The sequence below is a fragment of the Salvelinus alpinus genome, chromosome 19, assembly GCF_045679555.1.
Source record: "Salvelinus alpinus chromosome 19, SLU_Salpinus.1, whole genome shotgun sequence".
NCBI lineage: Eukaryota > Metazoa > Chordata > Actinopteri > Salmoniformes > Salmonidae > Salvelinus > Salvelinus alpinus.
Window position 1 is genome coordinate 52,284,765 of NC_092104.1, and position 14,439 is coordinate 52,299,203.

Below are 14,439 nucleotides of genomic sequence, written 5' to 3' on the forward strand. Positions count from 1 at the left end.
GTTGTAACAATGTTGTCATTGTGTTACAAATGTTTGCACTATAAAAATGGACACCGCTACCACAGGCCCTCTTGTGTGCTGTGCATATTGTTAGTGTGGTTCTGTTAGTTTCCCATTACTTTTAATGCTTTTAGAGTGTGAGTCATTCCATGTGATATCCCCATAACATAGGATACTATGTGACCTAAGATGGCGGTTGTGTTTGTAGTCCCAAACAGCTAAAAAACAACAAATATTCAGCATGGTTTCCAGCATTACTTATCGGTACCGGTTTATTTCCTTTTTAACATGCTAGTGTCGTTAGCATGCTCGAGTCGTTAGCATGGTTAGTATGCTAACTCCTCATGGTAAATAGAGTGTTTAGTTTGCCTAACTACACTGTTAGCATTGCAGCGCCGTTAACATAATTACTCCACATTGTGTGTATTGGTTGTTTATTTATTGTTGCCTTTGTGTGCATCTTCTATTAGCCTAATGCTATGCCGTTTACAGTACTTTATGTGCTATTTACTGTTATTTATCTACTGGTTACTGCTAATATTGCACTGTTAATTCCAATGCTAATGTAGTCATCTGTATCCACTGATTGTGCTATGCTAAGTAGCTTATTAGCCGTTTACCGTTGCTTCGATGTTCGATTGCACTGCTCCTGCTGGCACCTTATGTACATCTGTTAATACATTAGCATAGTAGCATACATTTCTATTGTATAGCAATAACTGTAATTACAGCCCGTGTTTCTTTCTGTTTCTTACCCATAGAAAACGACTTTCACTATCACTTGCACTTCCACCATTATCAACCCTACTACAATTCAATGCCATGTGTGTTTGTGGCAACCAATTAGTGACTTTAGTATGTCTTCTGCTGCATCATTGTCCCTCTGAAAGGGGACCCGGGGAGCACATCTCTATTTTAAAGCGCCACTTCACAGAGTTCACCGGCCATCAGATGGCGCTCCTTCAGAACCTAGTACAATGGCTAAAGATGGAAGCAGAGTCACCTGGGTGCAGCCAGGGCCCATACCCAACAGGAGAAGCCTGCAGCCTTTCAGCTAAAAGGCTCCAATGCCACCATGTCCTATGGGGCAACAAAGCCTCCTCCACAGGAACTAACACCTGCACAGCCCGCTGTTTACCATCAATGCAATGTTCTATGCCCTGCTCCTGCTAGCAGCTTATGTACCTATATTCAACTCTACTGATGGTCTTCTAAAATAGCGTTATATAGCGAGAGTGGCCACTCCAGTATTGGCACATGCGTTCTAGCATGTTGGCTATAGCGCACGTATAGCCTACATGATGAGATTATTACGGACAAAAGAGCAAGATTATTTGGTCAAACGGCAGGCAAGCATCAATGATCATGTCATGAGATTAAGACCCTCAATATTTATTGGAAAGGAGCATCAAGCTCATCACCTTGCACTTTCACCAACCTGTGATGATCGTCATCATTTATTTCATTTATGGTCTAATATCTACAACCCTACTCAAATACCTAGGTGTCTGGTTAGACTGTAAACTCTCCTTCCAGACGCACATTAAGCATCTCCAATCCAAAATTAAATCAAGAATCGTCTTCCTATTTCACAACAAAGCCTCCTTCACTCATGCTGCCAAACATACCCTCGTAAAACTGACTATCCTTCCGATCCTTGACTTTGGCGATGTCATTTACAAAATAGCCTCCAACACTACTCAGCAAACTGGATGTAGTCTATCACAGTGCCATCCGTTTTGTCACCAAAGCCCCATATACTACCCACCACTGCGACCTGTATGCTCTCGTTGGCTGGCCCTCGCTACATAGTCGTCGCCTAACCCACTGGCTCCAGGTCATCTATAAGTCTTTGCTAGGTAAAGCCCCGCCTTATCTCAGCTCACTGGTCACCATAGCAACATCCACCCGTAGCACACACTCCAGCAGGTGTATTTCACTGGTCATCCCCAAAGCCAACACCTCTTTTGGCCGCCTTTCCTTCCAGTTCTCTGCTGCCAATGACTGGAACGAATTGCAAAAATCACTGAAGCTGGAGTCTTACATCTCCCTCTAACTTTAAGCATCAGCTGTCAGAGCAGCTTACTGATCATTGCACCTGTACACAGCCAATCTGTAAATAGCACACCCAACTACCTCATCCCATATTGTTATTTATCTTTTTGCATCCCAGTATCTCTACTTGCACATCAATCACTCCAGTGTTAATGCTAAATTGTAATTATTTGGCCTCTATGGCCTATTTATTGCCTTACCTCCCTAATCTTCTACATTTGCACACACTGTACATTGATTTTTCTATTGTATTATTGACTGTACGTTTGTTTATGTGTAACTCTGTGTTGTTGTTTTTGTCGCACTGCTTTGCTTTATCTTGGCCAGGTCGCAGTTGTAAATGAGAACTTGTTCTCAACAGGCCTACCAGGTTAATTAAAGGTGGAAAAAAAGAAAAATAATAAACTGCATGCTTTCCCGACTAGTCATAGTGGAAGGACCACACAACATGTCATCGCGTGACTCCAACTTTACTTCGATATGATGTTTATTATATCAATATTTACACATAAAAGCGTCTCCACCGACATTCTCGCCAAATTCTTTTTACAGACACAAAAAGATCCCACATTTAGCTTATTTTGTTTTATCGACATTTTTAACGTTTTCCCGAAAAATGTTATGTTCCCATCTGGCCTATCATGACATTTTTTTATCCGACTTGTACTTTGCTTGCATAAAAAGGTTGGATGGAAATCTGATTTCTGTCAAGCCAAAAAATATGGTATAACAATTCCATAAGGAGTTCGCAGCAAAGCAGAAACAGAATGGCACCCAGACTAAGTATTCTTGCCTTGCATTAGTAAACTTGATGACTTACCTGGTTTCTCTGTGATGGGTGCTTTGGTGATCACTCTGGTTGCGGTCGTGGTTATATTGGTAATGGTCCATGGGGCTGTGGTTGTAGTTAGTTGGGCTGTGGGCAATTGTGGTGTGGTTGTAATTGCTTGGCCTGTGGCTGGTGGGTCTGTGGTCGGTTGTGCTGTGGTTGAGGTTATCAGGATTGGGGTTATGGTCGATGGGGCTGTGGTCATAGTAAGTCGAACTGGGGTTGTCGTCATTCGGAATCTGATTGTGGGTGGCAAGGATGTGGTTGGTTGGTCTGTGGTTGTGGTCAGTTGGGTTGTGGTTGTCGTCACTTGGACTGTGGTCAGTTGTGGTGTGGTTGTAGTCAGTTGAGCTGTTGTGGTCAGTTGGTCTGTGGTTGTGGATGATGGGACTTTGGTCGGTTGCACTGAGGTTGGAATTGGTTGAGCTGCAGTTGGCGTGGCTGTGGTCGTGATCTGTAGGGCTGTAGTTGTGGTTGGTTGGGCTGTGGTTGTGGTGGGTAGGGCTGTGGTTGTAGGCAGTAGGGCTGGGATTGGTAAAGCTGTAGTTGGTTGGGCTGTGATCTGTAGGGCTGTAGTTGTGGTTGGTTGGGCTGTGGTTGTGGTGGGTAGGGCTGTGGTTGTAGGCAGTAGGGCTGGGATTGGTAAAGCTGTAGTTGGTTGGGCTGTGATTGGTAGGGCTGTAGTTGTGGTTGGTTGGGCTGTGGTTGTGGTGGGTAGGGCTGTGGTTGTAGGCAGTAGGGCTGGGATTGGTAAAGCTGTAGTTGGTTGGGCTGTGATTGGTAGGGCTGTAGTTGTGGTGGGTAGGGCTGTGGTTGTAGGCAGAAGGGCTGGGATTGGTAAAGCTGTAGTTGGTTGGGCTGTGGTTGGTAGGGCTGTAGATGTGGTTGGTCGGGCTGTGGTTGATTGGGTTGTGGTTGGTAGGGCTGTAGATCTACTTTGTTGGGCTGTGGTTGTGGACGGTGGTGGTTTGGGTATGGTTGGTTGGACTGTGATTGTGATTGTGATCGGAAGGGCTGTAGTTGGGGTCGGTAGGACTGTAGTTCTGCTTGTAGTTGTAGTGGTATGAGGAACTGATATTGAGGTCGGTCGGCCTGTAGTTCTGGTTCTAGTCTTTGTAGTCGGTGAGGGTGTGGTTGTGGTGGGTTGAGCTCTTGTTGAGGTCAAGAAGGATGTGGTTCTGGTTCTACTGGTTGTGGTCGGTGGAGCTGTAGAGGTCATTTCTGAGGCTGTGGAAGATACTAGTCAAACATGGACAGATGTAAGGTCATTAATTGCTGTACATTGCTTTTACAGAGCTTGTGAGAATGTGCAAGCACTAGCCTAACTGAAAATGTTACTCATCAGGAGGAGGTCAATAATACATACAGTGGAAGTCAGAAGTTTACATACACTTAGGTTGGAGTCATTAAAACTCCCCAAATTTCTTGTAAACAAACTATAGTTTTGGTAAGTCGGTTAGGACATCTACTTTGTGCATGACACAAGTAATTGTTCCAACAATTGTTTATTGACAGATTATTTCACTGTATCACAATTCCAGTGGGTCAGAAGTTTGCATACACTAAGTTGACTGTGCCTTTAAACAGTTCGGAAAATTCCAGAAAATTATGTCATGGCTTTAGAAGCTAATTGACATAATTTGAGTCAATTGGAGGTGTACTGTGGATGTATTTTAAGGCCTACCTTTAACCTCAGTGCCTCTTTGCTTGACATCATGGGAAAATCAAAAGAAATCAGCCAAGACCTCAGAAGAAATAAAAATAGACCTTCACAAGTCTGGTTCATCCTTGGGAGCAATTTCCAAACGCCTGAAGGTACCACGTTCATCTGCACAAACAATAGTACGCAAGTAAAAACACCATGGGACCACGCAGCCGTCAAAACCCGTCTCCTTCCTGAGAGGTATTTCTCCTAGAGATGAATGTACTTTGGTGTGAAAAGTGCAAATCAATCCCAGGACAACAGCAAAAGACCTTGTGAAGATGCTTGAGGAAACAAGTACAAAAGTGTCTATATCCACAGTAAAACGAGTCCTATATCGACATATATTGAATGCAAGCTCAGCAAGGAAGAAGCCACTGCTCCAAAACCGCCATAAACATAGCCAGACTACGGTTTGCAACTGCACATGGGGACAAAGATCGTACTTTTTGGAGAATTGTCCTCTGGTCTGATGAAACAAAAATAGAACTGTTTGGCCATAATGACCATTGTTATGTTTGGAGGAAAAAGGGGGAGGCTTGCAAGCCGATGAACACCATCGCAACCATGAAGCACAGGGGAGGCAGCATCACGTTGTGGGGGTGCTTTGCTGCAGGAGGGACTGGTGCATTTCACAAAATACATGGCATCATGAGGCAGGAAAATTATGTGGATATATTGAAGCAATATCTCAAGACTTCAGTCAGGAAGTTAAAGCTTGGTCGCAAATGGATCTTCCAAATGGACAATGACCCCAAGCATACTTTGTGGCAAAATGGCTGAAGGACACAAAGGGCTTGACCTCAATCCCATAGAAAATTAGTGGGCAGAACTGAAAAAGCGTGTGCGAGCAAGGAGGCCAACAAACCTGACTCAGTTACACTAGCTCTGTCAGGAGGAATGGGCCAAAATTCACCCAACTTATTGTGGGAAGCTTGTGGAAGGCTACCCGAAACGTTTGACCCAAGTTAAACCATTTAATGGCAACGCTACCAAATAATAATTGAGTGTATGTAAACTTCTGACCCACTTGGAATGTGATGAAAGAAATAAAATCTGAAATAAATCATTATCTCTAATATTATTCTGACATTTCACATTCTTAAAATAAAGTGGTGATCCTACCTGACCACATTCCCTTGCAATTTTTACTAGGATTAAATGTCAGGAATTGTGAAAAACTGAGTTTAAATGTATGTTTGTATGTCAATAGCTGCAAGATCACGATAAAGTGCTGTTTACGATTGTCAGGAAGTTGCATGATTTACTATACTTGATTATAAAAAATGCATTCCGTTTAGCACTATTAGCACTAAGAGAATGTTGATTGTCAATGAACTGCATTCAAATGGAACAAACAGTGACCATTACCAGTACTATCATGATACAAGGCATTGGTAAATAAAAAGTACAATGTACAACTTACCATGTGCAGTGGAGTGGACTCTACTGGTTAGGGACGGATCAAAATTGACAGAATGGTTACCTGGAGGAAAATGGGGGAGTGTCATGTTTTTTTAATTTCAGTCAAGGGGAGGGTTTAGTATTTTTTAAATCTAATACAGCGGAGGGTCATGCAATTTGTAATTGATGAAATGTCAATATTTCTCAGTGTTTTAGAATGAGTTGCTTATTAGCCTATACACCGAACGTACAAAACTTTAGAAACACATGCTTTTTCCATGACATAGACTGTTCAGGTGAATCAAGGTGAAGGGCATGATGCCTTTTTGATGTCACTTGTTACATCTAAAATCAGTGTAGATGAAGGGGAGGAGATAGGTTAAAGGGTTTTTACACATGGATTGTGTACTGTATGTGTGCCATTCAGAGGGTGAATGGGCAAGACAAAATATTTAAGTGCCTTTGAACGGGGGTATGGTAGTAGGTGCCAGCTGCACCAGTTTGAGTGTGTCAAGAACTTCAACGCTGTTGGGTTCTTCATGCTCAACAGTTTCCAGTGTGTATCAAGAATGGTCCACCACCCAAAGGATATCCAGCCAACTTGACAACTGTGGGAAGTATTGGAGTCAACATGCATGGGCCAGCATCCCTTTGGAACGCTTTTGACACCTTGTCCATGCCCTGACAAATTGAGGCTGTTCTGAGCACAAAAAGGGGGGCAACTCAATATTAGTTAAGTTCCTAATGTTTTGTACACTCAGTGTATATTGATGTGTGCCCGATGCCGCCCTTCCTCTCTGATTCTTCGCTGTACGCGCAATATGAATTGTGGATGTAGGCTATTTAATGTGGTCTCAATCAAATAATCCATAGCCTATAGGCTACAAAGTGCATGCTCAGAGAAGCACCGATCAAAGTTATATTTCTAAGATAGCTGCTGGGATGGTGTAAATAAAACTAGGCTGCTTTACATACTGCAATGGATATTCCAAACCTGAGCCCCGGCTGTGCTGTGTAGGTCTAGGGTGGCCGTTCAGGAGGAGAGTCAAAGTATTCTTCTGAAAATTATTTTTGATTAGGCTTTGTCTGAAAAAATGCATATTAGCGTTGCGCGTGGACTAGCCTATAGCCTATATATTCAGTTTGAGAAGGAGAGCGCGAAGATGAGAATGAGGACGGGAGTTCAACTTTGATAGCTTGCTACTGCTATAATTGATTTGATTAAAAACTATATGTTTCTTGCCCACAATGTATTTATCAGAGTTATTGACCTCAAAATAAGCCAGATTCATGTAACTGACATTGTGGTGCTGAAACTTTAAGCAGCAGCCGTGGCACAATCAATCGAAAATGGACAGTTCATGCTCATGGTGATAAAAGTAGGCAAATTCGACTCCGGAGTGGCGCAGTGGTCTAAGGCACTGCATTATAGTTGCTAGCTGTGCCACTAGAGATCCTGGTTCGAGTCCAGGCTCTGTAGCAGCCGGCAGCGACCGGGAGACCCATGGGGTGGTGCACAATTGGCCCAGCATGGTCCGGGTTAGGGGAGGGTTTGGCCGGCAGGGATGTCCTTGTCCCATTGCGCTCTAGCGACTCCTGTCGCGGGCCGTGCACATGCATGCTGACACGGTTGCCAGGTGTACAGTGTTTCCTCCGACACATTGATGTGGCTGGCTTCCGGGTTAAGTGGGCATTGTGTAAAGAAGCAGTGCGGCTTGGTTGGGTCGTGTTTTGGAGGACGCATGGCTCTCGACCTTCACCTCTCCCGAGTCCGTAAGGGAGTTGCAGCGATGAGACAAGACCGTAACTACCAATTGGATACCACTAAATTTGGGAGAAAAAGGGGTAAAAAAAAAAGTTGGCATAATTCATTTAAGCCGTTTTCATTTTATTTAGACTTTACTAACAACAAGTAGGCTTTGTGTTGGAGCCTAATTCTTTCTATTTAAGAAATAACAGGTAGGCGTCACACCCTGATTTGTTTCACCTGTCTTGTGCTTGTCTCCACCCCCTTCCAGGTGTCACCCATTTTCCCCATTATCCTCTGTGCATTTATACCTGTGTTTTCTGGTTGTCCGTTGCCAGTTCATCCTGTCTCGTCAAGCCTACCAGCATGATTTTCCGTACTCCTGTTTGCAGCATTCCGTTTTCTAGTTCTTCCGGTTTTGACCATTCTGCCTGCCCTGAGCTTGCTTGCTGTTCAGTACCTTTTGACACTGCCCTGGAATACTGACCTCTTCCTGCCCTTGACCTGTCGGTTGCCTGACCCCTGTTTTGTTAATAAACTTCTGTGATTCGAACTGTCTGCATCTGGGTCTTATCCTGAGGTCTGATAGTAGGCCTACCTGTTTGACAGATGAAATTAAGCTATAGGCTGCAATATCCATAGATTTATCAGTCAATTCCTCCACCCACTATGCATTCATTAATTAAATAGCCAACCTCCATGTCAGTGAAGGGCTGTTTAAGTTAAAACCAAGACTCAAGTTGAGGGGATATGAGAGGGTATGCCTTAGGCCTACTTTTGAAATTTTTGGGAGACCTGATCAAATTCACATAGAAATGAGATATACAGATATGTTATTCTTGTTGAAAGCAAGTGAAGAGGTAGATATGTTCTATGTGAGCTATTTCTATGCTTACCTTAAGTCTTTGTGTCTTTTACTATTGGTTTTGTACACCAGCTTCAAACAGCTGACAATACAATATTTTTTGTTATGGAAAATATATTTCACAGCGGTTTAGATGGTATAATGATTTGCTACGTTATACTTGCTTGTTTTGTCACATAAATTAGGCAAACTTTTTGAATTTTACGAACCCGGAAATGACAGAGCAATTTCTGCATAGTGCATCTTTATAGAAAATTGCAAAAAGCACAGGCAGTTAGCTTAAGATTTGGAAGAAAATAAAACAGATCCAATTATATAAAGTGATTTATAACAGCGCTTTGGTCCGCAATGCTTTGTGCTAGAAACAAGCTGTAAAATACCCGGGAAAGATGTGACTCCGATGCATATGGGGATAACAGTGTTATGTTTCTTTGACATAACTTTTGAAAGTACTATGCTCAGATTCCTAATGATGTCTCAGATTGTATTATTTGCAAACAGGGACAATTTTGTTGCAAACAAGACACACTGATTTGGCATTGGTGAAATATGATAAGATGAACACATAGGCCTATCTCACTGTAATTTTGGTAATTTCTGTGGTATAGAAAATAAATCCGCTAATATGTAAAATTATGTAGAATTGAATGACATTTTTATAGAAGGCAATTTTTTCTCGGGCCTGGAAATACGATGATTGATTCATGCAATGCTTTAAGCATAAATTACATCTTTCAACACTACTCTTGTCCACGGTGGTCTGTGAACCCACAACCTTCTGGCCCCTCAGCCCTGTGTTCTATCAAAATTCCTGTGATGTCAGTGTAGTTTTGCTGCTTCACTGCATGGAGAATGTAGTCTTGTGTTGTGAGATATGTCACCCCACATGGAGATAACATGCAGTTCATTAAGATAAAGTGTGTGTGTGCACGCTTGTATGTGTGCGTGAGTGCGTGTCTGTTTCGGTGTGCTTGCTTGTGAGTGTTTGTGCGCATGTGGGTGCATGCCTGTGTCTGCCTGTGTGTGTATTAAGAGGGAAAAATACCTTTATGTGCGCTTTCTGTAATGGTCTGATTGAACAGAGGCATGATGGAGTCAACTTCCCAGAGTTGAGACAGGTATTTATCTGAAATAGTTAGACAAAAATGTATACTCTTGTATAAACGTCATCAATGACAAAACGTATTCAAAATTATACAAATGTATAGCCAATATGAATGATCCAAACTTTTGATTTTACACACAGACTTTAAATATGTAACATTTACAATACATTTCCATGTCAGTTTGGAAATCTGAATATTACAATAACTGGTTTAGAAAAGCCCCCACAACAATGACAGAAGACAATCAACATTTACCACAGAACATCTAACCAATATGCTAAAAACTCTATAAACTTTACCTGATTTACCTGCCATTACACAGATGTATATGCAGTCAGAAATATTATTTTGGCTCACTGAAAGAAAGAAACAGTATGACATTCAAACTTTAGTCATGATCCCAATGATGACTTACAGTCATATACTGTACAGTATATTAAGGTGGCGCATGCAAGAGTCAAACCCATAGCCTGAACCACACATTCAGGGTAGTCAACTCAAACTGTGTGTATTGGTTCTCTTTCAAATATTCCTTTAGATGTATCACAATGGGATTCACTGGAGGCGGATCACTAACAGGAAGTACCAATCACACAACGTCTTTCGGAGACAGACAGGTCAAGTGGCGAATGAAGTAAGCCCCTCCCTCTTTACAAGAGCCACTCATCCCATCCTCTGGTCATCCTTGCTCTCTTCTTTGCGAAGATCACTACGCTCCTGAAGCTCTCTGATCCCTGTCTTAACTGTTGTTAGGATTTATGTTTAAGCATAATAGCCTGTTAGCATATTGGTTGAAGAGGAATATTGTTTTGTTACACACATACACAAACTATACAGAGGGGTGTGGGTGTGTAGGTGAAAGGACTGACCAACACAGGCCATAAAAGTTGTGGACAGTCTGGAGAGGGGAGGGGTGCATCTCTCTAGACCAACGAGGAGGTTAGAATACTGGACAATACCATATTAGGAACTGTTTTAGTGTAGAATCGACAGACCCAAGACGGAGCTAATCTACCCAGCAACCAGATGTGGACAAAGGAACGCGCCAAGGGGCCAGCAAAGGGGGGCATAGTCTAAACCAAGCCCAGCCTCTACTGTGATAGGCTAACAGACGCGTTGAAACGACGTCATCACGGTATAAGAACAGCTGTTTACGTACTTCTTGCCAGTTCTCTGTTCATCCTGTGCGGTGAAACAGCGAACCCGTATATACGAAAATTGCATTTGCCATTCATTGTTTGCGGTAATTAAACATAATTAAAGAAAGTTAGCAGACCTTGCATTTTATTTATCCTGACACCAGATGTGTTACACGCAGCGTTCACACTGTTCTACATGCAAACCGTTTACGTTAACGATGCCAAACGTAGGACCTCAGCTCCTGTCGATAGTGTTGAGTACTGACCGAAAGGAACGTATAATTAGTTTTCAACTTTTCAGTCACCGGTGGTAGCTAGCATCACATGGCTAGCTACCTGGTTAGCCCACGCTGCTAAGCATAAGCTAACTTGGCTAGCTCGCTGGACGGCAAGGTAACCACACTAGCATTCTACCTGCACAGATGGTACTATTGCTAGCTCCCTTCTCTTGTTTATTTTAACCTATGTTCACTCATTTGTGTTACCTAGACCGACCATTTTAGCCTCGCTGCTCCACGGCCGTGAGAGAATACCAGCCCAAAGTTGAACACCTCTCCCACGCAGTTCCCTTCGGCTACCACTGTGCTAGCTACAAGCTAACACCTACTAGCCTCGTGGCTATAGCGTTCATACTGTGCTCACCCTAGCTAGCCATTAGTCACAAGGTTTCTAACAAGCTAGCTTACGCCTATTCAAAGCCTCCGGGCTGCCACATTTGTTTTACAACAGCATTCTATATAATGGCTACCTAGTCCCAGGGCGAGCCAAGCGCTTCTAGTCAAGCCAAGTGCTTGTCCTGCCACGTTCTTGCGCTTGCGGTTCCATGATTGCTGGGAAGGATTTTCACCTTCTATGAATCAACTGCCTGGGAAAGGAACATGCCCAGGCAGCACTCGACAACCCCGAATCCTGTGAGCACTGCAAAGCACTGACTAGGGCGGGCTCAAAATGTTCCCTCTCCCCTCACCTCTAAGCCACCGGCAGAGGCTGAGATTCAGCTACTCGCAACCGAGCCCAGCTGGAGTGAGGTTATGGATAGCCTCAATTCCCTCCCCTCCCTGTATGACGACTTGGTGTCAGGGGAAGGCAAGCTAGGAGATGACAAGGATAACAATGGGATTAATCTTGTGGGTCTCATCAACTTCGTGACTGAAATGGAGTGTGAAGAGCCCACTCTTTCTCCTAAGCCGCTATGTCTCCCTGCTCCCAGTACAGGAGGGCTGCTCTCACCCTCTTGGAGTTTTGGCTCTCCGCGGTCAAACTCGGCATTGAGTGGCCGGCTCCCTTGGGGGGGTTAAGGATCCCATTAGGGACTTGTACAATGGGTAAAGACTCCTGTCCCGTATGGCTCCAGTTAAGCAACTGCTTCCCACACTTTCAGCTTGCTTCAGGGAGGTGAAGAGCTCATGGCAAAAGCCACTTACCAGCAAAAACCTTATAAGGGGCTCCCCTAGCCTGGACATGCACAATATGGAGGCATCCAGGTTTTGCAACGTGCCCCCATGGTGGCGCCATCGCTGGCTGACCACCTCAACCCCCTGGATCTCAGTGCAAGAGGCATCACTACAGACCCTGGTTCAATTCCAGGCTGTATCACAACTGGCCGTGATTGGGAGTCCCATAGGGTGGCGAACAATTGGCCCAGTGTCATCCGGGTTTGGCCTGGGTAGGCCGTCATTGTAAATAAGAATTTGTTCTTAACTGGCTTGCCTAGTTAAATTAAGGTTAAATAAAAAATACCATCATTATACATCTCACTCATTATTAGAGAACCGGGATTACGAAAGTAACCTTGAGTTTTATATAGCACTATCATCCTTACCTGATAATATGGAGCTAGATTTGAATAGCTCTTGTAGATAGCTTGTGGAATTTCCCATAACATCCAACAATATGGCAGTGAAGTCTGATGGGAGACAAAAAGAAAACACAAAGATAATCTTGACATGTTTTATTTGTTTGTTTACCTACTGGTATTGTTGCCTCAACAATGATGGTATTAAAGCAAAGCAAAGCACAACTTTAGAAATTGTTCATACTTATTATTGTCATTCCACTGGAAACTCTAGTGCCAAAACCGTAAAAGCTACCAACACTAAAACAACTTTAAAACATGCAAGCTGACTGTTTTCAGGTTGCAAAAAAATAAATATATACTACTAAACAACCACATTTGCATACTGTAAATTCCAATGCATTCCAATGGCCATAGACTTGAATGGTAACAGTTTGGACTGTAACAAGGCCGTCATTGTATATAAGAATTTGTTATTAACTGACTTGCCTAGTTAAATAAAGGTTAATAACAAAGTTATTCAACTGTTTAAAGGGGAATAATGGCACATTTTGAAAATGTGTCTATGTTCCTAAACCCCTCTGACTTGTTGTTGGACTGTCTGTCAAAGTGTGCACCTCTCTCACTCAGGTAGAATGGGGTAGAGTTAGAGCTACATTGCAGGGTTATACAGCCCCCAACTCACTGCAGCGCTAGATAGAACTTTGTGGAATAACACAAATCTACGACAAATATAGATATTTTCTGTGATTTGGGTCACGGGTTCACAGTTTGTACTTTTTCTGAGATATCTGCCAAGCAAGGAGGAAACAGCAGCCAGCTCATGCAACAAGACATGCACGAGGGGGCTCCTCATAAACAAAACACGCCAGCAGTTTTCAAAATACCATACATCACACTTTAGCACATCACCGACCCAACACAACACGCCTTTTACTACTAGACCTCAGTAGTAGCTTATTTAATTTCTCTCTTTCAATGCTCTGGAAACCTAACAGAAAATGCTGTGCTCTAAAGATGGCATCGTAGCCACACAAATAAATAAAAGGTAATTGTCGATCTGATCAGAAACACTGTGCTCAGAACCTTTATCACCTAAATGATGTCGCTGGTGTATTTTGTTTGAATGTTGGAATATATTGCGCAATAGGCTATTCGTTTCTCGAATCTGGAGTCCATCCAGATTCGAGTCCCGTGTGCGAAACACACATAACGAGCTCGAGAAATGTATACTAAAGCAAAGTTTCACCCACATTTTAGATAAGAAAATATCCTCCTCCCTTTCAGATGGATATCAGATGGATATCCATTTTTTTGTGGATGGATATCCACATAAAATAATACAATTCCAATCTCTCTTTTGTCTTAAACTTTCACATATCCTATTCCATGATATAGGGTAATCCAATGAGCAACACTGTATCTGTTGATTGCAGTGACCACCATTCATCACGTATGCTATATATAATCAATACACGACTTTCAAGGAGTCGGGTATTTCATGCAAACAGTGTCTTCGAACAGTATTCAGACCCCTTGACTTTTTCCCAATTGTTTTAGGTTACAGCCTTATTCTAAAATTGGTTAAATAGTTTTTTTCCCTCATCAATCTATACACAATACCCCGTAATGACAGAGCAAAAACAGGTTTTTAGAAATGTTCAAGAATTTATATATTTTTTAAAACTGATATCACATTTACATAAGTATTCAGACCCTTTACTCAGTATTTTGTTGAAGCACCTTTGGCAGTAATTACAGCCTTGAGTCTGGGTATGATGGTACAAGCTTGGCACA

The 14,439-nt window shown here is 42.7% G+C and overlaps 1 protein-coding gene across 4 annotated transcripts in view; it reads right to left on the bottom strand.

Annotated features, from left to right (window-relative positions):
• Window positions 1-14,439, bottom strand: part of LOC139545810 (HERV-H LTR-associating protein 1) — a 61,075-nt gene that overhangs the window by 27,028 nt on the left and 19,608 nt on the right. For all 4 annotated transcript variants that reach the window (XM_071354013.1, XM_071354017.1, XM_071354014.1 and 1 more), the window contains 5 exons: window positions 12,670-12,753; window positions 10,008-10,064; window positions 9,648-9,728; window positions 6,013-6,072; window positions 2,876-4,123 (listed from right to left, as the gene is read on the bottom strand). In XM_071354013.1, coding sequence (XP_071210114.1) covers window positions 2,876-4,123; window positions 6,013-6,072; window positions 9,648-9,728; window positions 10,008-10,064; window positions 12,670-12,753 — 1,530 coding nt within the window. The remainder of the gene's footprint in view (window positions 1-2,875; window positions 4,124-6,012; window positions 6,073-9,647; window positions 9,729-10,007; window positions 10,065-12,669; window positions 12,754-14,439) is intronic.